General features: G+C 39.9%; 1 protein-coding gene across 3 annotated transcripts in view; it reads left to right on the plus strand.

Annotated features, from left to right (window-relative positions):
- Positions 1–23,024, plus strand: part of trim62.1 (tripartite motif containing 62, tandem duplicate 1) — a 120,028-nt gene continuing 97,004 nt past the window's right edge. For all 3 annotated transcript variants that reach the window (XM_079844637.1, XM_079844638.1, XM_079844639.1), the window contains exons 1-2: positions 1–148; positions 6,198–6,701. In XM_079844637.1, the coding sequence (XP_079700763.1) occupies positions 6,294–6,701 (408 nt within the window). In that variant the 5' untranslated portion in view covers positions 1–148; positions 6,198–6,293. The remainder of the gene's footprint in view (positions 149–6,197; positions 6,702–23,024) is intronic.

Here is a 23,024-nt window from a genome sequence, read left to right on the forward strand (position 1 = left end):
GGGATTGCGAGGAGCTGCGAATGCGGTCGGTCGCTTCAGCTTTGATGGATCAGATGTGATGAAAATGTCTGATTAAAACAACGACCCGCTCTTCCAATAATGTGACAGTCGTCTGTTTGCAGTTTATAACGCGTCAGGACCGTTTAGGGTAAGTGAGCGAATCGATAATGTCAGTTTTTTCAGAGGATTGAAGACATGGAAAAACCTGTTTACACATCCTGCTAGCTGGCTAATTATTTAGCAGCCGGCTTTGATAAACAACAAGAAGGAAATTATGGAGAAAGCGAGGAGACGAGGTTAAAAAGCTGTTTTTTGAAACAAAGCAGTGATGCTCGTAACTTTTGTGCAATTGCCATGGTGTATAGGAGCTTTAAATGGACGTGATAAAATCCAATTAAGTTCATGTATAATCTGAATAACCTTATGAAGATGAGCACTTTTTATTAAATTCTTTACATTTATTTGAAAAGTGTCATTTTGTACATGTACTTATTTTTTTCTTTAGTTATTTTATAAAATGTTTGTTTTTATTATATTGTATTTATTAAATTATGTTGTTAAATGATTAATATGTAAAAGCCAGTGATGCTGATATGGCTATATATATATATATATATATATATATATATATATATATATATATATATATATATATATATATATATATATATATATATATATATATATATATATATATATATATATATATATATATATATACTTATATACCACTACTGCTTATTGAAAAGTGTTTGGTGACTGAGTGACAGCTTGTATAAATTAACCTGTTTTTATAAATGAAAGTCTTAAATTAGCCTGTCTTGAGGGAATATCATTTTTGATATATATATTTTTTATGTTCTTTAAATGCATTTGACAAGATTTTGGAATCCCAAAACCTGCTGAAATAAATAAAATAAATAAATATAATAATGATAGGGAAATAAATCAAAAGAATAAAAGTAAAGGTAAATAAATGTGCAGTACAATAAAGCTAATTAAACACAGATAATAGTAAAGATAAATAAATAAAAAATAATAAAAGTAAAGGTAAGTAAATGTGTAGTACAATAAAGCTAATTAAACACAGATAATAGTAAAGATAAATAAATAAAAATAATAAAAGTAAAGGTAAGTAAATGTGTAGTACAATAAAGCTGATTAAATACAGATAATAGTAAAGAGAAATAAATCAAAAGAATAAAAGTAAAGGTAAATAAATGTGCAGTACAATAAAGCTAATTAAACACAGATAATAGTAAAGAAAAAAAATCAAGTCGTATATTGCTTTTTCCTTTTATTCAATTTGTTAATTAAATTTTATTTAACATTTCTGCGAGTTTGGGCCTCAATAGTGAATGGTGACACAAAATGAATGAATGTCTTTAATTAGCCTGGGAATATCGTTTCCGATTCTTAAATGAAAATGTAATTATGTTTTTAATGGGCGTGATAAGGTTGAGGGTTGTAAATAATACGATTTTCAGGCGAATCTCCTTTAATTAAGGAATATCATCATTTTCTTGTCTGCTTTCAGTCAGTGAAGATGTATCTGTATTCGCTCATCAATGCAGGATCATTTAGGGCAAAGTCCATGTCTAAAGCATTTATACTAGGGCTGCAACAACTAGTCGATAAAATCGATAATGAAAATCATCGATAACGATTCTCATTATCGTTTAGTCGGGTCTGCCCTCTGTTCACGATAAGCTTCGAAAATCTGTCTTTCACTTGTCCGAGCAAAAAATTAGCTCGTCCGGAATTTGTTTGTTTGTTGGTAAATATAATCTATTCTGAAGCAAAATTCTCACCAGTGTTCAATCAGACATATTTAAATCTGCATATTTGTGATATTTTTACCTTTTATTTCCATAATCTTATTAAATATGGGTTATGCTTAAGCTTTCATTTTATATTCTTAAATTTGATCTATAAATTAATTTAGAATAAGACACTATAGGGCTGTACCAATCAAATTAAATAATTTACCCTGAAAAAAATTATGAGATTGTTTTAAATATTCTTCAATGTACAAATAAGAAATGTTGGAAACAATATTTAAACATGAAACTAAACCACCAGTAGATGGCAGCAGGTGACCGTCTTAATGAGTGAGTCATTGAGTCGATTCATTCAAACGATTCATTCAAACGGCTGATTCATTCAAGAATGAGACGGTTGTTTATGAATGCGACGATTCAACTGATTCATTCAAACACTGAATCATTCAGTCACACACACTGTTGCTGTGAGGTGTGTTATGGTTCTGCTGTGATCTTTGTTTGGAACTATTTTCGCTGCTGAAATAGAACAAAAACAGTCCATATTGCGTCTAAAATGTAAGTGACTTAATGTTAATTAATGAATTGTTTATGGGACTGGCGTATGAAATCAGTTTCACATTTTCAATCGTGATGATATTCAGGAAAACGGCACTCTTGCTTGTGTGATGTTGCTTAACTGTATCATATGTTATAAATATAAACACAATTTGTAATTTTAACCTTGTATGTTAACTGAGTTTCTCTTTGTGAGAGGCGCTCATTTGTTTTGATTTCTCCTCGAGAGGCTGCGTGAGCATCAACAGCGTTAGTTTATTAAACATTATATACTATTATCCACTATCGATCACCACTTACACTAAATGAATGCAGAATCATTATTGTATTTTGGTGATTCCCTAGATATTTTTGTTATTGGCGTTATAATCAGCTTGTCCGGTCGGGCAAGTCAAATTCTCTTTCACTTGCCCCTTCAAAAAAATCCACTTGTCCTGGACAAGCGTTAATGTCGAGCCCTGCTTAATGTATAGCACAAACATACCCTTACGAAAATTAACCGTGGTTTTATTATAATAAAACCATATTTTTGCAGTATTGATTACCAATTGTATAACCACTAAGGATGCACTGGTTGACCGGCCAAAAATCGGAACCGGACGTTTTTTTGCTTCTAGCGCACGATCGGTTTTCTTTATATTTTTCTGCCAGTTTTTCCGGAAGTGCGCCCGCGTGCACATACGCCTGTATTGCAATTATTCGCGAACATGTCACTTGTGTGTTTCAAACGGAAACTGGAGAACCGAGGGAAGAGACGAGATCCGCTGAAGGGAATGAAGAGCCGCTTTCCGAAACAGACTAACTTGTGACAAAGCCGAAATACTTATTTTTGTAAAGAAGAACATGCACGCACTTTTGAAATGAAATACTATCAGTTCTGCAGCCTATAGGATGATCATTTTTAGGAAAAACCCTGAAAAATAAGCCCTATTCGGACGGGATTAGTTTAACATGGGGAAAGTAATTATTACCAGAGGTTCTCTGTGATTTTAGTCCCGTCCGAATGTGCCATCTCGGTTATCATTATGGACAATGTCAGTAAAGATCACGGAGACTTTTACCTTCTGTAAAAAGGTCCGGGAAAATGACCTCAGCTAATACTAATCCCGTTCGAATAGACCCGCTGTAAAAATGTACGGTAAAATTCCGTCATTTACTGTTTAAAAGTAGTTTTTGGCGCATTTTGCAAGCATGCAAACGCTCGGTTGTGTTGTAGGTGGTGGTACAACTCTGTGGTAGTATTTTCCGCATACCATTTAAACCAAAAAGAAGATTGAAAGCACTTATTAGAGGCACAACACTTCTTTAAGCATTACATTAGAATATTTTTTAATATTCATATAATATAAAAATGTTATTTAAGATTTTTTTAATATTCCGAGATTAAACACAGCGTTTCCCTGCTCCAGTTTCGGATTTTTCTTGTTTTCGCGTGTTTGCTCACATGATAACAGGAAGCAACGTCATACGACAAGGAGGTTATTGTGATGCGTAAAGCGAGTTACCCCTCCCACTTCTGCTAGTTATACTGAGATGTCTTATCCCGTGCGAATTGGCCATTAACATTAGACGTCCTGAGGTAAAATTACTTTACCCCCACCTCCCCATGTTAAAGGTCCCGTTCTTCGTGTTTTTTTGAAGCTTTGATTGTGTTTACAGTGTGCAATATAACATTTGTTCATGTTTCGCGTGTAAAAAAACACAGTATTTTTCACACAATTTACTTTTCTGTATACCGCTGTTCTCACCGTCCTAAAAACGGCTGGTGATTTCCTTGTGCAATGAAGTCCCTCCTTCAGAAATACGTAACGAGTTCTGATTGTGCAAGCGGTTCCTGTGTTGTAATTTGACAGCAGCTTAGCGCACGTTGGAAAGGTCACGCCTCTTAACGGGGAGATGTATGCGTTCAATAATCTCTACAGCGTCCCTGGGAAAGCCAAACAAAGGTGATTTGACTCCTGGATGAAAATAACAGCGTCTCGATGACATGGCGATAAACACACTCAACGCAACAGTTCCTTTTCTCCACGCGACCGTCCGCTTCTCCACGTGGGACAGCAACAAGACCGCGCCCCCTTTTTCGCGTTTCTTTGTGGGCGGAGGTTAGTCTGTTCTACTGCTCTACTGACGTAATTAAAGAAGGAAGTACCAGGATGTAGTCCAAGCCAGCCGTTCGCTGTAGGCTTTGAAAGGGAACTTCTGTTAAATCAAATATCTCGCTTGGCATTGAACTTTGAGCTTTATAATTTTACAGGTATTATTTATGCTCTAACAGCAACATTACACACTAACTAAAGTTTGAACAATGGAATCGCGAAGAAGCGGACCTTTAAACTAATCCCGTCCGAATAGGGCTTTAATAGCCTGGATGCCAGCCGAACTTAGCCCCGCCCACAACATTTTAACTCGGGCAGTTCGGTCTGGACTTGATCCGTAGAGGAGTAATTATGCCTGAACAGAAACTGTTTGGACCAATGAAATCATCAGGGCGGGCTTTAGACGATGATGGACAGATGATAAACAGTAACGTCATCATCCACGTCATCGAAGCCGCTTGGGTTGAATTTGTTCTAATCCTAAACGGAGAACTTGTTCGTATATGCGTTCACCTTTACTATTTCTCTCAGAAATGATGATGGTGTTGGTAAGTACTCTGTGTATCCTTAAATTCTTTTTTACAACACCGGCAAAGATCGTTTACACTCATCTTCTTCTTCTAACGTAACTTATTCCAGCGTGCGGGCAGACAGGGTTGCCAAGTATTTACAACAAAACCCGGCCAATTGCTACTCAAAACTAGCCAAAAACAAGCCCAATAGCTTTCCGGGGTGGTTCTCCGTGAAAAAAATGGCATTTGGGGGGTAACGTGTTATTTTGGCAGGGCTGCCTGATAACATTTGCATTCTGTATATCACATAATTGGGGTCGCTTCAACCTGCGGACATGGCAACACAGGTCAGTCGAGTTCTGTTGACATGTGACAACTAATGTTATTCGTCACTCCATTGCTCTGATTGGTTGTAGGTCTGTCCAATTGAGGTCTTTCCTGGTTTGGTTGAAACACACCCCATAATCACAGCCCAACGGAGCAGATCAGACTCATATTCTGACTAGAATTGAGTATGACGACGTCAGGCTAGGGCTTTAAGGCCTGTACACACCGGGACGAATATCGCGCGCGCTTATCGCCAGCGTTTTTCGTGCCGTTTTTCGGCGCGTCTTGAGTGTTCACACCCAAGCGATTTTCACTGGCGCTGCGCCGAGTGAACGTGCACATTCAGTAGATGCGCTCCCGGTACACAAGATGGCGCTGCGGCACTTTAAGCCTCTGACACTCGCTTGTCACACAGAAGGAGAAGAGAGACAGTATTTACGTGCTTGCCAAAACCACAGACATATTATGTATATGGACAAAACCATTCACACACTTTTTGCTAACTGGCAAGCAGCATTAGCAGTTCATCTTCTTCTTTGTCTACTTACTACTTCTTCGTCGTATCAATGTGTGCTCGGCAAGAGCGTTTTGTGCTTGAGCGCCACCAAGTCGTGTTTTACTGTCACTTCAGCAGCTCCAGGCACGTGAACAAAAGCGCTGATCTCATTGGTCGGACAGTTTTTTACGCGCCGCGTCAAAATAAAAAAACGAACCCGAGGCGTTTTTTTTTTTAAATGACGCTTTTACGCCTGGCGTTTTGCGCGTCGGTGTGAACACTCACATTGGCGCCCATTGTTTAGTCCCGAGGCGTTAAACGTCGGCGATAAACGCGCGCGAAAAGCGTCCCGGTGTGAACAGGCCTTTAGTGTACCTGTAGCAGAACCATCTTGCTCATCCTCTCTGTTTCTGCTTTTCCTTTCTAGAACATTTCATCTGATTCAGGAGGGGCCGTTTTCAAGACTCACAAAGCACACAAAGCTGGTTTGGAGAGTGCATGACTGACCCCTCCATAGATTCAAATGGCTTGCTGTCTGAAGGACGAGCTCTTGTGTTCCATTTGTCTGAGCATTTATCAAGACCCGGTCAGTTTCGGCTGCGAGCACTACTTCTGCCGAAAGTGTATCACGGAGCACTGGAGCAGGCAGGAGCACCACGGCCCGCGGGACTGCCCGGAGTGCAGGAGAACCTTCGCCGACCCGCTCCTGTCCCCGAGCCTCAAGCTCTCCAACATCGTGGAGCGATACGCCGCCTTCCCTCTGGACGCCATCCTCAACGCCCAGAGGAACTCATACCCATGCAAAGACCACGAAAAGGTCAAGCTCTTCTGCTTGAGTGACAAGAGCCTGGTGTGCTTCTTCTGTGACGAGCCCGCCTTACACGAACAGCACCAGGTCACCACCGTCGACGAGGCCTATGAGGAAATACAGGTCGGTTTTATTACAATCATGCTTTAAAAATGTGCTTGAGGATGTTTTTAGTACAATACAAACATGTACTTAAAGGGTTAGTTCACCCAAAAATGAAAATTCTGTCATTAATGACTGACCCTCATGTCGATCGACACCCGTCAGACCTCCGTTCATCTTCAGACACAAATGAAGATATTTTAGTGTAAATCTGATGCTCTGAAAGGCCTCCATTGGCTCAACTTTACACTCTCAAGACCCTTAAAAGGCACTAAAGACTAAAGTTACAAAGTCCATCTCACTACAGTGGCTCTACAATAACTTTATGAAGCGGCGAGAATAGTTTTTGTGCGCAAAAAACCCCTAAATAACGACTTACATAGTGATGACGATTTCAAAACAAGGCATCATGAAGGCACCATGTTGGGGGAAACGCATTACAAGTAACTTAAGTTACGTAATAATATTACTTTTTCTAGTAAACTAACGCATTACTTTTCAAATTTACAACAATTTAAGTTACTTTTTCACATTAATTTGACTGACAGCTCTCCTGTCCCCATGTTGAGTTAGTGTGTGTGTGTGTGTGTGTGTGTGTGTGTGTGTGTGTGTGTGTGTGTGTGTGTGTGTGTGTGTGTGTGTGTGTGTGTGTGAACATGATGGTTATTGTAGTTCTAGACTAAATGTGAGCATTTATTTATCTCACTTGCACAATAAAGATTCTGTCCTCCTCAAAATGAATAAAATCAGTCAAATGCAAAATCAGAGTAATATGCAAACCTCCAATAATTAAATGTTAAATAAAACAACTATTTTTATGCATAATCTGCCTTTATATTTAATTGACCAATGTCTTGCTGCTGAGCTTTGATGATGAAAATTACTAGATTTTTTGTTTTTATTGGTAAAACTTTTTTCTCCTGCATCTATTCTCCATTATCCAGAGCTGCGCCCTCTAGTGTTCATGCGGGAATCTGCATTTTTACCTCAGCCTGGGGCTTATTATTTACATTTTGGTATGAAGAGATCTTTACCGTTGCACCAAAATATTACTTTTTTGTTATAAACAAAAACAAGCCCAGGTTAGAAAAAAACACAAAAGTAACGCAACGTATTACTTTTCTTAAAAAGTAACTAAATAACTCAATTGGTTACTTTTTAAGGGAGTAACGCAATATTCTAATGCATTACTTTTCAAAGTAACTTTCCCCAAAACTGCTTAAAGGGAAAGTTCACCCAAAAATGAAGATTAGCTCATAATTTACTCGCCCTCAAGTCATCCGAGGTGTGTATGACATTCTTCTTTCAGACGAATAAAATCTGAGTTATATTACACAAGTCCAGGCTAATCCAAGCATTAGAATTGGATTCATAGTTGCTCTGTTTTTGAAGTCCATAAAAAGTGCATCTGTCCGTCATATAACTGCTCCACGCGGCTCTGGGGTGTTAATAAAGCCCTTCTGAAGCGAATCGACGCGTTTGTGTAAGAAAAATTCCATATTTAAAACTTTATCAAGTAAACTTTCAACATTCAACACTTTTCCACAAAAGGCGGTCGGCCGAAAGTTTACTTGGTAAAGTTTTAAATATTAATATTTTTCTTACACAAACGCGTTGATTCGCTTCAGAAGGCCTTTATTAACACCCCAGAGCCGCGTGGAGCAGTTATATGACGGACAGATGCACTTTTTATGGACTTCAAAAACAGAGCAACTATTAATCCAATTCTAATGCTTGGATTAGCCTGGACTTTTGTAATATAACTCAGATTTTATTCATCTGACAGAAGAATGTAATACACACCTCGGATGAGTAAATTATAGGTTATTTTTAATTTTTGGGTGAACTATCCCTTTAATACATTTAGTGTGTTTTTCACATGGGATGTCATCATGAAGCTCTTATTGTTTCCATTGGCGTATTACGATGATAATCCTGCAAGTTTTCTTACTGGTTGTGAGGAGCAATTAAAATGTTATGAAATAAACAAGATGCCAGGCCTTGAGGAAGGTCAGTTCTTAGGCTAATTACATTAGCATCATTGCCAGATAAATTATTTATTTATTCTTTTGACAGTTAGGCGGTAACTGTATTTATCACTTAGGTGACATAATTTGTGCTTAGTATCTGAAAACTTGCTGGTGTTATTGGGAGGGTTTATGATTACTGTGATCAAGAATGAGGTGTGGAATTAGTCCAAACCCCACTTTGCATTTCTTTAAAGGGATGGTTCACCCAAAAATGAAGATTAGCCCATGATTTACTCCTCCTCAAGTCATGTGTATATCACATTCTTTCAGACGAATACAATCTGAGTTATATTAAAAATGTCCTGGCTCTTTAAAGCTTTATAATGGCAGTGAATGGTTGGGTTGTTTTTTTCAAGTCCATAAAAGTGCATCTATCCATCATATAACTGCTCCACACGGATTCGGGGGGGTTAATAAAGGCCTTCTGAAGCAAAGTGGCGCATTTGTGTAAGAAAAATATCCATATTGACTAAAATAGCTAGCTTCTGCCAGAAGCAGTTATATGATGGATAGATGCACTTTTATGGACTTAAAAAACGACCCAGCCATTCACTGCCATTATAAAGCTTTGAAGAGCCAGGACTTTTGTATTATAACTCAGATTGTGTTCGTCTGAAAGAATGTGATATACACATGACTTGAGGAGTAAATTATGGGATAATCTTCATTTTTGGGTAAACTATCCCTTTAAAGATCTGTCCATCCATGTCTGTCTGTCTGTCTGTCTGTCTGTCTGTCTATCCGTCCATCCATGTCTGTCTGTCTATCCGTCCATCCATGTCTGTCTGTCTATCCGTCCATCCATGTCTGTCTGTCTGTCTGTCTATCCGTCTATCCGTCCATCCATGTCTGTCTGTCTGTCTGTCTGTCTGTCTGTCTATCCGTCTATCCGTCCATCCATGTCTGTCTGTCTGTCTGTCTATCCGTCCATCCATGTCTGTCTGTCTGTCTGTCTATCCGTCCATCCATGTCTGTCTGTCTGTCTGTCTGTCTCTGTCCATCCATCCATGTCTGTCTGTCTGTCTATCAGTCCATCCATCCATGTATGTCTGTCTGTCTATCAGTCCATCCATCCATGTATGTCTGTCTGTCTATCAGTCCATCCATCCATGTATGTCTGTCTGTCTATCAGTCCATCCATGTCTGTCTGTCTGTCTATCCGTCCATCCATGTCTGTCTGTCTCTGTCCATCCATCCATGTCTGTCTGTCTGTCTATCAGTCCATCCATCCATGTCTGTCTGTCTGTCTGTCTGTCTATCAGTCCATCCATCCATGTCTGTCTGTCTGTCTGTCTATCAGTCCATCCATCCATGTCTGTCTGTCTATCCGTCCATCCATGTCTGTCTGTCTATCCGTCCATCCATGTCTGTCTGTCTGTCTGTCTATCCATGTCTGTCTGTCTGTCTGTCTCTGTCCATCCATCCATGTATGTCTGTCTGTCTATCAGTCCATCCATGTCTGTCTGTCTGTCTGTCTGTCTGTCTGTCTGTCTATCCGTCCATCCATGTCTGTCTGTCTGTCTATCCGTCCATCCATGTCTGTCTGTCTGTCTGTCTATATACGTCCATCCATGTATGTCTGTGTCTGTCTGTCTGTCTATCCGTCCATCCATGTCTGTCTGTCTGTCTATCCGTCCATCCATGTCTGTCTGTCTGTCTGTCTATCCGTCCATCCATGTCTGTCTGTCTGTCTGTCTGTCTGTCTGTCTGTCTATCCGTCCATCCATGTCTGTCTGTCTGTCTGTCTGTCTGTCTGTCTGTCTGTCTGTCTGTCTGTCTATCCGTCCATCCATGTCTGTCTGTCTGTCTGTCTGTGTATCTGTCTGTCTGTCTGTCTGTCTATGAGGAGTAAATTATGGGATAATCTTCATTTTTGGGTGAACTATCCCTTTAAAGATCGTCGTAGCTCCGTGATTGAGTCTTTATGAGTCTCATAAACATGTTCTAAACCTTGAAATTCCAGCGGTAAATATTGTTTCCTGTTTTATCTGAACAGTTGGTGTACAGTAGATGTTCATGTAGTTTCTCTCTCTCCATCTTTGTTGGAATATTAGCACAGAAATATGTGCTAATTCTAGATCTGTGTAGGTGAGACGTTTAACCTTTATTATGTCCACTTTGAGGAGAAGCCAGAGATTATCTGATGGTTTAATCCGAACCGCTGTTCCGGAGAGATATTAATGAAGCACGTCCCATTTATTTGCTTTGCGAGCTTGGAAACGCTTTTGAAAATGTGCTTTTGCTCCTCACTGTACCAGGTTTGTGCTAATGAAGTAATGATTCCGCTTGAGTTTCTTGACTGTAATGCGTTTGGTATCAGTGGATGTGGACCTGTTCTCTTCATTCACTAAACCTGCTGACTCTACAAACACACACACACACACGTGCAGATAGACAACACTGATCTCACTAGAGCTTCAACAGACCACAATATAGACACACAGACAGACATGGATGGACGGATAGACAGACAGACAGACAGACAGACAGACAGACAGACGGACAGACGGATAGACAGACAGACAGACATGGATGGACGGATAGACAGACAGACAGACAGACAGACAGACAGACAGACAGACAGACAGACAGACATGGATGGACGGATAGACAGACAGACATGGATGGACGGATAGACAGACAGACATGGATGGACGGATAGACAGACAGACAGACAGACAGACAGACATGGATGGACGGATAGACAGACAGACAGACAGACAGACAGACATGGATGGACGGATAGACAGACAGACAGACAGACAGACATGGATGGACTGATAGACAGACAGACAGACAGACAGACAGACAGACATGGATGGACTGATAGACAGACAGACAGACAGACAGACAGACAGACATGGATGGACGGATAGACAGACAGACAGACAGACAGACATGGATGGACGGATAGACAGACAGACAGACAGACAGACAGACATGGATGGACGGATAGACAGACAGACAGACAGACATGGATGGACGGATAGACAGACAGACAGACAGACAGACGGATAGACAGACAGACAGACATGGATGGACGGATAGACAGACAGACAGACAGACAGACAGACAGACAGACATGGATGGACGGATAGACAGACAGACATGGATGGACGGATAGACAGACAGACATGGATGGACGGATAGACAGACAGACAGACAGACAGACAGACATGGATGGACGGATAGACAGACAGACAGACAGACAGACAGACAGACAGACAGACAGACAGACATGGATGGACGGATAGACAGACAGACAGACAGACAGACATGGATGGACTGATAGACAGACAGACAGACAGACAGACATGGATGGACTGATAGACAGACAGACAGACAGACAGACAGACAGACAGACAGACAGACATGGATGGACGGATAGACAGACAGACAGACAGACAGACAGACAGACATGGATGGACGGATAGACAGACAGACAGACAGACAGACATGGATGGACGGATAGACAGACTGACAGACAGACATGGATGGACGGATAGACAGACAGACAGACAGACAGACATGGATGGACGGATAGACAGACAGACAGACAGACAGACAGACATGGATGGACGGATAGACAGACAGACAGACAGACATGGATGGACGGATAGACAGACTGACAGACAGACATGGATGGACGGATAGATAGACAGACAGACATGGATGGACGGATAGACAGACAGACAGACAGACAGACAGACATGGATGGATGGACGGATAGACAGACAGACAGACAGACAGACATGGATGGATGGACGGATAGACAGACAGACAGACAGACAGACAGACAGACAGACATGGATGGATGGATGGACGGATAGACAGACAGACAGACAGACAGACATGGATGGATGGACAGACAGACAGACAGACAGACAGACAGACATGGATGGATGGACGGATAGACAGACAGACAGACAGACATGGATGGACGGATAGACAGACAGACAGACAGACAGATATAGATAGACAGACAGACATGGATGGACGGACAGACAGACAGACAGACAGACAGACAGACAGACAGGCAACGTAGTGCTGGATGTGAAAATGAGAACTGCGTTGGGCTGAAATTAGCAAAAAGCTCTTGCGTTGCTCTGGTGGCTCAGTGTGTGCCGTGTGTATGATGGGCCCCAAGGAATTTTTTTTTGTTGTATGATTAGGCTTATAATTTTATATTTGTATTTATCATTTATAAGGTCCTAATTCACATTACTGCATTTTTTTTCTTTGTTAAAGCATGGAATAAAGCATGGTTGGAGCATTGCAGTAAGTCAGTAATTGCATGGATGTGGCCAGACATAAATAGAGCGGCTCTTTATCTCTATAGTTTGAGGCATTGGTCATTCAACACTTACTCCTGTGGGCTGATAACACACACACACACACACACACACACACACACACACACACACCAGAGGTGGCTCAGGGACGCCTGCATGTTCTGCAACTTGGCCTTATCTCTATAGGACCGTTTTATCGTCTGCAAGTGAGAAAGCACTCGAGAGTTACAGAAGACAAGTGAAGTGTTTGAGTGGAACAGATTGTCTGACACACACACTTTAGAAGTTGGTGAGATGATGTCATAATTGAAGGGGCACTTCAGCGCTGCTGGGAAGATGAATGTGTGTTTAAACTGGGGCATTTATGCAGTAGAAATGTGAAATTATTTTTGAATCTGGTGCCTTCTAGACTGAGAAAAGACAGAAAATGTATTTTTGTCTCATGTGGATGAAAGACAACAACTCCCAGAATGCACTTGCTTCGCTGATCTACCAACTCTCTACACCGTCCCCACCGTCGTTTTTATATTCATAATACAATAATTTCGTTCAGTTAGAGAATAAACACTACTAGTAATGGGCGATATAAACGATACAAAATTGGCATGGTTGATAACATGCGGAACAGCTCCATCTAGTGGCTGTAGTCTTTAGCCTCTGGCCAAAAAATCCTCAGAAGACGCAAAATGACGATATTTGCGTCATCGGAAGATTTTTTTTCCAGAAATAAAATGCATAATTCTCTCGTCTCAGGGGGAATGTGAATATACTACCGGGTTTCTACTGATACAAAGCCTAATGCTGGTGGGACGCCTGGCACTCTTTTTTTTTTTGATCTGCCTTTTTTCGTATCATATATTTTAGTAATTATCATAAATTAGGTATCCATCAAAAGCTTACGAACTCAAAATTCATCCTGTGAAAATCTTTTTGAAATCAGATGTTGCGTTTCCATGGAAATGGTACTTTAAATTCTTCTAGCGGGCTCCTCCCCCTAGTGGGCGGAGTCATATTTCATATTACAACATTTATTTTAACGACTTTATAGTCAAAATCTTTTCTAATCTTGACACATATCGTCGGAAAGGTCTGAGTCTCAAGGGTCCACATTTGGTGACTGTTTTGTGATGGAAGTGACATTTGGACAGAAATTGGACAGAAAAAAACTATCAAAGGAATTTGAATGACACCCGGTGGCTGTTTGTGGTACAGCGCCCTAAACATAATCTCATGGGAACTTCAATTTTTGTGATATCAACTTCAAATTTGGTTAGACATATGGCTTTGATTTTATAGTAATTTTAGATTTAAAACATTTTTGTAAAATATATATTTTATATAAAATAAAAAATATTTAGTACAGTATTTTTTATTTACAGTAAATGTAAACTTTTGGTCTATATATTCCTAAGCATTCTTGAATTACAGCCCATTAAGTTTGGATAGTGTATTCTCAAAAAGGGAACATGGTGTATTTTATTTTGTGATCATTTTGCACTTATTACTTTTAAGTCTGTATGCTGTTTTGCATAATATTTGGTCCAACTGGACCTCTATCAGAGTCGCTATGGAAGGGTGAAATGCTTCTAAACTCGTTTTGGGGAATTAATTTGAGCAACATTGCAGTTTTCAGACAATTAGCGCCGCCTCTTTAGAGACACTCTCTCCAGGGACGGACTTTATTCCATTCCGTGTCTTTTGAGACGAACACAAGACACATCTTCTCTTCAGCACTTTAAAAGGCTCAGGGATACACACCGAAAGCCTCCGTCATGAACAAATACTCCCCATGAGGAACTGCACGCTTGATAATGCAGAGTGTGTACTTTACACACACGTTTTTCAGCAATTTACTCCAACACAACAAAGAGCAAATTGCTTGGGAATTCCTGGGCGAATGAAACTGTTTATCCTCAACAAAGCCCTTTGGCTAAATGAGGTAATGTGTTGGGGATTCATAAGATGTGGCATCACATGTGAATCAATAAAGCCCTTGTAAGGTTTATTCCGTTAAAAGCTGAAACTACGACTTGTGTTTTGTGCTAAATTATGCATTTTGATTTAATGTACTCATAAGCAGTGGCCAATGCTAATGCATTTACTAGTGTTGATTGACCGAATTTGGTAAATAATTCACACTACATTGTTTTTCAATGTACAGTGGCATGAAAAAGTGTGTGAACCGCTGGCAGAATCTGTGAAAATGGGAATAATTTTAACTAAATAAGAGGGGTCATACAAAATGCATGTTGTTTTTTATTTAGTGCTGTCCTGAATAAGATATTTTACATTAAAGATGTTTACATATAGTCCACAAGACAAAAAAATAGCTGAATTTATTAAAATCACCCTGAGAAAGTTTATGAACCATTGTGTCGTTCCCTGGATGATCCACGTGTGTGTGTGTGTGTGTGTGTGTGTGTGTGTGTGTGTGTGTGTGTGTGTGTGTGTGTGTGTGTGTGTGTGTGTGTGTGTGTGTGTGTGTGTGTGTGTGTGTGTGTGTGTGTGTGTGTGTGTGTGTGTGTGTGTGTGTGTGTGTGTGTGTGTGTGTGTGTGTGTGTGTGTGTGTGTGTGTGTGTGTGTGTGTGTGTGTGTGTGTGTGTGTGTGTGTGTGTGTGTGTGTGTGTGTGTGTGTGTGTGTGTGTGTGTGTGTGTGTGTGTGTGTGTGTGTGTGTGTGTGTGTGTGTGTGTGTGTGTGTCGTTCCCTGATGATCCACGGCTGTTGTTTTGTCTTGTGATGGTTGTTCTTGAGTCTCTTGTTTGTCCTGAGCCGTTAAACTGTCCAATGTTCTTCAGAAAAATCCTCCAGGTCCTGCATATTCTTCAGTTTTCCAGCCTCTTCTTCATATTTGACCCTCTCCAGCAATGACTGTATGATTTTAAGATCCATCTTTTCACACTGAGGACGATTGAGGGACTCAAACACAACTACTAAAAAAGGTTAAAACATTCACTGAAGCTCCAGAAGGAAACACAAGAGCATTAAGAGCCGGGGGTGAAAACTTTTGAATGTGAAAATCAAGGTAAATTGTACTTAATTTGTCTTCTGGGAAACATGCAAGTATCTTCTGTTGCTTCTGAAGGGCAGTACTAAATGAATTTTTTTTTATTTAAACAAAATAAGAAAAATGTGGACATCTTCATCCTGTTCAAAAGTTTTCACCCCCAGCTCTTAATGCTCTTGTGTTTCCTTCTGGAGCTTCAGTGAATGTTTCAACCTTTTTTAGTAGTTGTGTTTGAGTCCCTCAATCGTCCTCAGTGTGAAAAGATGGATCTTAAAATCATACAGTCATTGCTGGAGAGGGTCAAATATGAAGAAGAGGCTGGAAAACTGTTTAACGGCTCAGGACAAACAAGAGACTCAAGAACAACCATCACAAAACACACACACACACACAGCCGTGGATCATCAGGGAACGACACACACACACACACACACACACACACACACACACACACACACACACACACACACACACACACAGCCGTGGATCATCAGGGAACGACACACACACACACACACACACACACACACACACAGCCGTGGATCATCAGGGAACGACACACACACACACACACACACACACACACACACAGCCGTGGATCATCAGGGAACGACACACACACACACACACACACACACACACACAGCCGTGGATCATCAGGGAACGACACACACACACACACACACACACACACACACACACAGCCGTGGATCATCCAGGGAACGACACACACACACACACACACACACACACACACACACACAGCCGTGGATCATCCAGGGAACGACACACACACACTGGGAATCAATGGTTCAGAAATGTTTTATCAGGGTTATTTTAATAAATTCAGCTATTTTGTTTGTCTTGTGGACTATATGTAAACATTTTTTATGTAAAATATCTTATTCAGGACAGCACTAAATAAAAAATAACATGCATTTTGTATGATCCCTCTTATTCCCATTTTCACAGATTCTGCAAGCGGTTCACACACTTTGTCATCCCACTGTATATTATAATGGCATGTATATTTTGTTGTAAATGAAGGACTTATTTCTCTTTTATTTTTTTCAATAAGCCCAATATTCCCCCTCTTTTGCTGTTATGAGCTCCCGCTCATATAATGCTTTGTAAGCTCATGTATCTTTGTTGTTGTTTATAGTCTGCCGTTTCCGGCTTCCAGATGTCTCTGGTTTTATACGACTCTAATTTCAGCGAATTCTGGTTTAAGGAAAATCATACACAGATCTGAACCGCCATCAACAAATGACTTACTCAGACTGAGCCTGTGTTTCAGTGAGAATATAGGAAGCCTATTGTCTGAACTGAAACTGACTCGAGAAGGGGTCATTTTTTATTTGAAGTGCCACTGTTCAGTGCTTTTATTAGATTTAATAAATAGTCGACTGTCTGCAGATGTCGGCGCTTGCAGGACAGGAACTGTATAGTAATGTATAGTCTCTTTTAGACCAAAATATTGCCATTGGATGAACTCATTGGCTAATTATATCATTATTGCATTGTATTTATAGATCTTGTTCGATTTTCTTGCTCACCCCCTTGTTCTCTCTTCTCATACTTCATCAGTCTCTCTCTCTCATTGTCAATTGGCAGACGAGGAACAGTTATTTAGGTGGAATGACCGTGCAGGTTTCTCGTTTTATGTCATGTAATTTTGCGTTGACGCTTCTCATTGCATGTTAACTTCGTTTTACCACAGGAATAATAGGAAGACTTTACAATAAGGTACCATTTGTTATTATTATTAGTTAGTCAGTTAGTTAAAGGATTAGTTCACTTTTAAATCAACTTTTGCTGGTCATTTCCTCACCCCCATGTCATCCAAGATGTCCATGTCTTTCTTTCTGCAGTCGAAAAGAAATGAAGTTTTTTGATGAAAACATTCCAGAGTTTTTCTCCATATAATGGACTTCAATGGGCTCCAAATGGTTCAGGGTCCAAATGACAGTTTCAGTGCAGCTTTAAACTACACCAGATGATGAATAAGGGTCTTCTCTAGCCAAACCATCAGTTTCTGAGAGAAACCCAGCAGTATTTATGCAATTATTTTACCTCTTATCAGACGAACGTGATCATCTCTGAGCTCCGCCATAACTTCCGCTAAGTGAGGTCAAAATACGAGCCTGGTCATAGATATATCAAATAGGCTATCAATCATGGGATCAAAACTAATACAAACAATGGGCACAGCGCATCACGCATTATAGGCTCCAAATAAAAAATTAAATAATAAAATGCCCAAATCCAATAAATAATACTAGAAATAAATTTGCAGTTTGCACAATAAAACTTGCACAAGTTTTAGTTTACCGTCTTTCTGTGATATGACATGTTTGTCGTCGAGCTGGGATATGCAAACTGTTGCTTGCAAAATTTGCAATCGACTTCTTTCCCATTTTCTATTTTTAAAAAGTGCTACCGCACTGCCGATGTCTTTGTTGACATGGTAGAAGAGGACTGACTAGGAAAACGCTCTCACAATTAAATAAATAAAATACAGCAAAGCCTACTTCAATCTGCCTCTCTTCTCCACTGGGTTGGGCTAATCCAAAAGAAGTGAAAACAAGGGGGTGTTCTGAAGACAGACTGTTACCTGTGGAACAGGGCTGCTCTGAAAACACCCCCATTAGCAGTTAGTGCTTTCCACCTGATCAAATGAAGGCGGCAAAACTGATGAAATGAAGGCGGCAAAACTGATGAAATGAAGGCGGCAAAACTGATCAAATGAAGGCGGCAAAACTGATCAAATGAAGGCGGCAAAACTGATCAAATGAAGGCGGCAAAACTGATCAAATGAAGGCGGCAAAACTGATGAAATGAAGGCGGCAAAACTGATGAAATGAAGGCGGCAAAACTGATCAAATGAAGGCGGCAAAACTGATGAAATGAAGGCGCCAAAACTGATCAAATGAAGGCGGCAAAACTGATCAAATGAACGCGGCAAAACTGATCAAATGAAGGCGGCAAAACTGATCAAATGAACGCGGCAAAACTGATCAAATGAACGCGGCAAAACTGATCAAATGAAGGCGGCAAAACTGATGAAATGAACGCGGCAAAAAATCGACCAATCAGAATTTTGGTCAAGCCAGAACTTATCGACTGATAATCGACTGGAAGATTACAGCCCTAATTTAAACATTACTAAAAATACATACCGAGTCTTTGTCATAGAATATACTTGTTTGCTCACAGTTTGAACATTCTTGTTTCAGTTTGTTTAATTTCAAGATCTGAGGTGAATTATCCTTTATTGCTTTTAGTACGACTGACAAAGCGGAGCACGAAATGATAGTCAAAGTCAAAAAATATCACCTGAGATTATCATTGCCATGTTTTGTGTTCTAGCCGTGACGTTGCAGACAAATAGAAACCGTTTCTAAAATAAATTCAAACACTGCAAATAACATTACAATAATAATGAACGTAAACATTTTACAGAGTTAATGCACTTTTGTTGTAAAAATACAATCGAGCCGAGTCTTCCTGCAGGCTTTCTATACCACGCTAGAATGGCTTGAAACAAGGCATTTTTTCCACAATAATTTTTGCAGACAACTTCAGACATTACCACAAAAGTACTGAAATGTGTGTGGCAGGGCACCTTTAATAATAAAAACTAGCACACATGATTTTGCTTCCATTGGCGCCTCTAAAGGGACATGATGGGAAAAAAAATTATCTTGCGAAAGTTTTGCATTCCCCCCAAGAAACTCGTTCTTTGCAAGGGAACACAAAAGCATACTTCCCCCCCCCCATATCATATCTTTCCATCACCATGTACCTTAAGGGGCACCGTACTTGAGCGCTATACTAAAAATACTGTAGTAAAATACTCTGAAAATGTGTTTCCCTGCTTCTGAATCGACAGCGGATGAGAACCGCTTTGGCTGATTTGTAAATCAAGTTGAGACCTATTATACTGAAAAAGATAATAATTAGACACCTAACTATTGCAATGTGCTCTGGCAGTGTTCATGGATAAATGTTTAAATCATTAAGTGCGTACTAAACAAAAAGTAGTAAGAATTGTTAGTGGAATCATTATTAACCGCTGTGTTAAATTGTTTATCCTTCAGAGCCCGACGGCATCGCCCACGACGTCACACGGCACCTCCGATAAATATCGATATTATTTCATGAAACTTTTATCGATTTTCTTACCGTTTTTTCCAGCAGAAAGCTAACGAGCTAGCCATCACGGGGGTGTCTTTGGTGTCTTTGTAGCCTTTACAGAAGGTTTTCTATCCAGCCTGGAACATGTGCATCTTTTTGGAGTTGTTCAGCAATAAATCAAAACGCTTACATCCAAGATATATCCACTTGATGTCCATAATTTATAAATTTTACGTCATCCACGTTGGTGTGCGTCATTACGCATGAACCACAGCTCTGTTATTGTGGAGAGAGAGAGACGCACGGCTAGTGTTGAGGAGAGAGAGAGAGTTTTGAGTAGTTTTGAGAAGAAAGTTTGAGGAGAAGTTCCTGATAGGAGCTGTTTTGAGGCTTGGCACCAGTAAATATCCAAAATCCAAAGAGGCCAAAAGCGCCTGGACTTTTTTTGTAAAAATGTAAATAGTTTTGGTTCTGTATAAGTTCTCATGTTTATTCCTGAGTTCCAGGACTCCAAAGACTTGAACAAACTGTTTTCCAGAGGAAATATGCTTAGCTTTTATTTATTTGTGTGTGTTTTCAATAAATATTTGAGTGATTCAATTTCCGTTTTATGTTTTCATTTGTCTTTATGGTCCCATAACTTATTTTACATTCAGGTGACATCAATGCAACACAAATATACTGACAGTGCAACTTGTCTTGAAAAAAAAGAGGTGTGTCAATTGTCTGTGCACAACAGGGTTGATGTTTTACAAGCTTTTTTAGTAAATAACACCAGGCGGAAAATTAATTGTAAAAATACCCTTAGGTCTTAAAGGGTTATGATTCCCGTCCTTGTTTGTCCTCTCATTTGTAGTCCATGCAGTCTCAACAGACTTATTAATGCTGTTTATGTGATGTTTTTATGCCAGTGAGCTTTCCAGAAAGGACGTAATCAAGGATTTTGATGCAGGCAGGTCTAATTGGAGCAGGTTTTTAGCGAGAAACATATGTCGGCTCTCTCTGCTGGGAGATTTAGATTTTGCCTGTTGAATCTACTTGTGTTTGTGTTAATCTACTTAACTTCGCATGTCTCACCCCTTTGACCCATCAGACATCTGCATCTGCTGATGGACGTTTGCTCACTCTTCTCCATCCTTTCGTCTTCCTTCCAGATGCTAATATTGCATTCCTAATGCACTTGAACACTTGAGCTGTGCTCCCTCTTCAACATGCTCTGTGTGTTTTAATGTAGATGCTATATCGAAGATAGGAATGGATTTGTTTAGAGCTCTAAAGTGGGATTTCACTGCAAACTAATGCACTCTTAACCCTGAGGGAAAAGGCTTTTATTAATGTCCTTGATGCGGGCCGTCAACAATCGCCAGCACTTGCGTTCTCTCGTCTGTTTTGTGCCATTTCCTGGTTCCTTGTCAACAGATTAAATAGATAATCGAGTGCATATGTTTTGATCGAGGCAGTAGTGTAAGAAATACACTACCCATGAAAACTACTGTTGGTAAAAACAGTAATATTGTGAAATATTATTACAATTTAAAACGTTCTATTCCTGAGCTGAATTTTCAAAGACGAATTATACGCACATGCAAAAAACCTTTGCACTTAACTAAGGTCCGTCCACACGAAGCCAGAGCTTTCCCTATTCAATCTTGTTTCAAGAAATGTCTGCATACACACGAAAGCACTGAAACCGACTCAAAACGATGTAGTATACATGCCAGGCCTGTGTGTGGCGCTGTAATTCTGCCACTGAACTACACTAAAAACAGAGAAGAATAAATAAATAAATGTGCTACTTACCAGATTGTGTTTACACCTACCCCAACCCTAATACAATAATGCAAATACATTAATTAAATGAAGCAATATTGATGTGACCAGTAGGGCTGTCACTTTTTATTTGATATTCGAATATGCATTCGAACATGACGTGAAATATCCATAATCGAACTATAAATAAACGATCCGGTTTTTAAAGTGCCCAAATTTTTTATAGTCTACGAGTGCCCACATTTTTTATAGTCTACGATTAGACTGTTTGTTTTTTATTGTTTGTCATCTCATCCAATAGAGGGCGCTCTAAACGTATTGTAGCGTAGGCCCATGACCAAGACCAGTCTGTTTTGAAAATGGAAGATGACTCTCAGAACGGCCAGCCTGAGCGGACAATTACGACCCCAACCCATCTTAAAGCTACACTGTGTAACTTTTAGTTTGTTCTTAGCTAAAAACACTTAGTTCTTTCAAAAATATATGTGCTCATTAATGTATATTTACTTCTTTCAAGTAATAAAGTATTCTCGTAAGTTTATAATATGCAATTGTAAATACATACGGGTGAGGGTTCGAATGCCGGTCGCCATGTTGCTCCTCCATCTTGAAAGTACATTAGCCAAAGAGGGACATTCCCGTAAATTCAAGCTTCGCCTTTGGCGTTTTAACACTCGATGGCAGCGTGTCGAATGTGGACGAGTTCGAACTGGAAGCCATGTTAATCTTGGACTAAATCGGCCACCGTAGGAGTTAAAACGAAACCGGAATTGAGAGGAACAGAAACTAATATTCACTGGATGGTCATATACCTTTTCACCACTAGATGGGGGAAAATATCACACAGTGTAGCTTTAAAAATAGTGTCTGGAAACATTTTGAGTTCTACGCCGTAGATGGTAAAGTAACCGTTAAAGATAACCACTTCTCTCAACATTTGACGCGCAAATACCTGTGTGTTGTTGTTGTTTGGTTTTTTCCGGTTGGGGGCGGTGCTTGTAGATATTCAAATATATTTGAATACATTGCTTGATATTTGATATCCGTTCAAATTAGAGGTCACATTTGACCATCAATGAGTATGAGTGTGAGCAATTAGTTAGGAATACC

The sequence above is a fragment of the Gobio gobio genome (genome assembly GCF_949357685.1).
Source record: "Gobio gobio genome assembly, chromosome: 19".
NCBI classification, from domain to species: Eukaryota; Metazoa; Chordata; class Actinopteri; order Cypriniformes; family Gobionidae; genus Gobio; species Gobio gobio.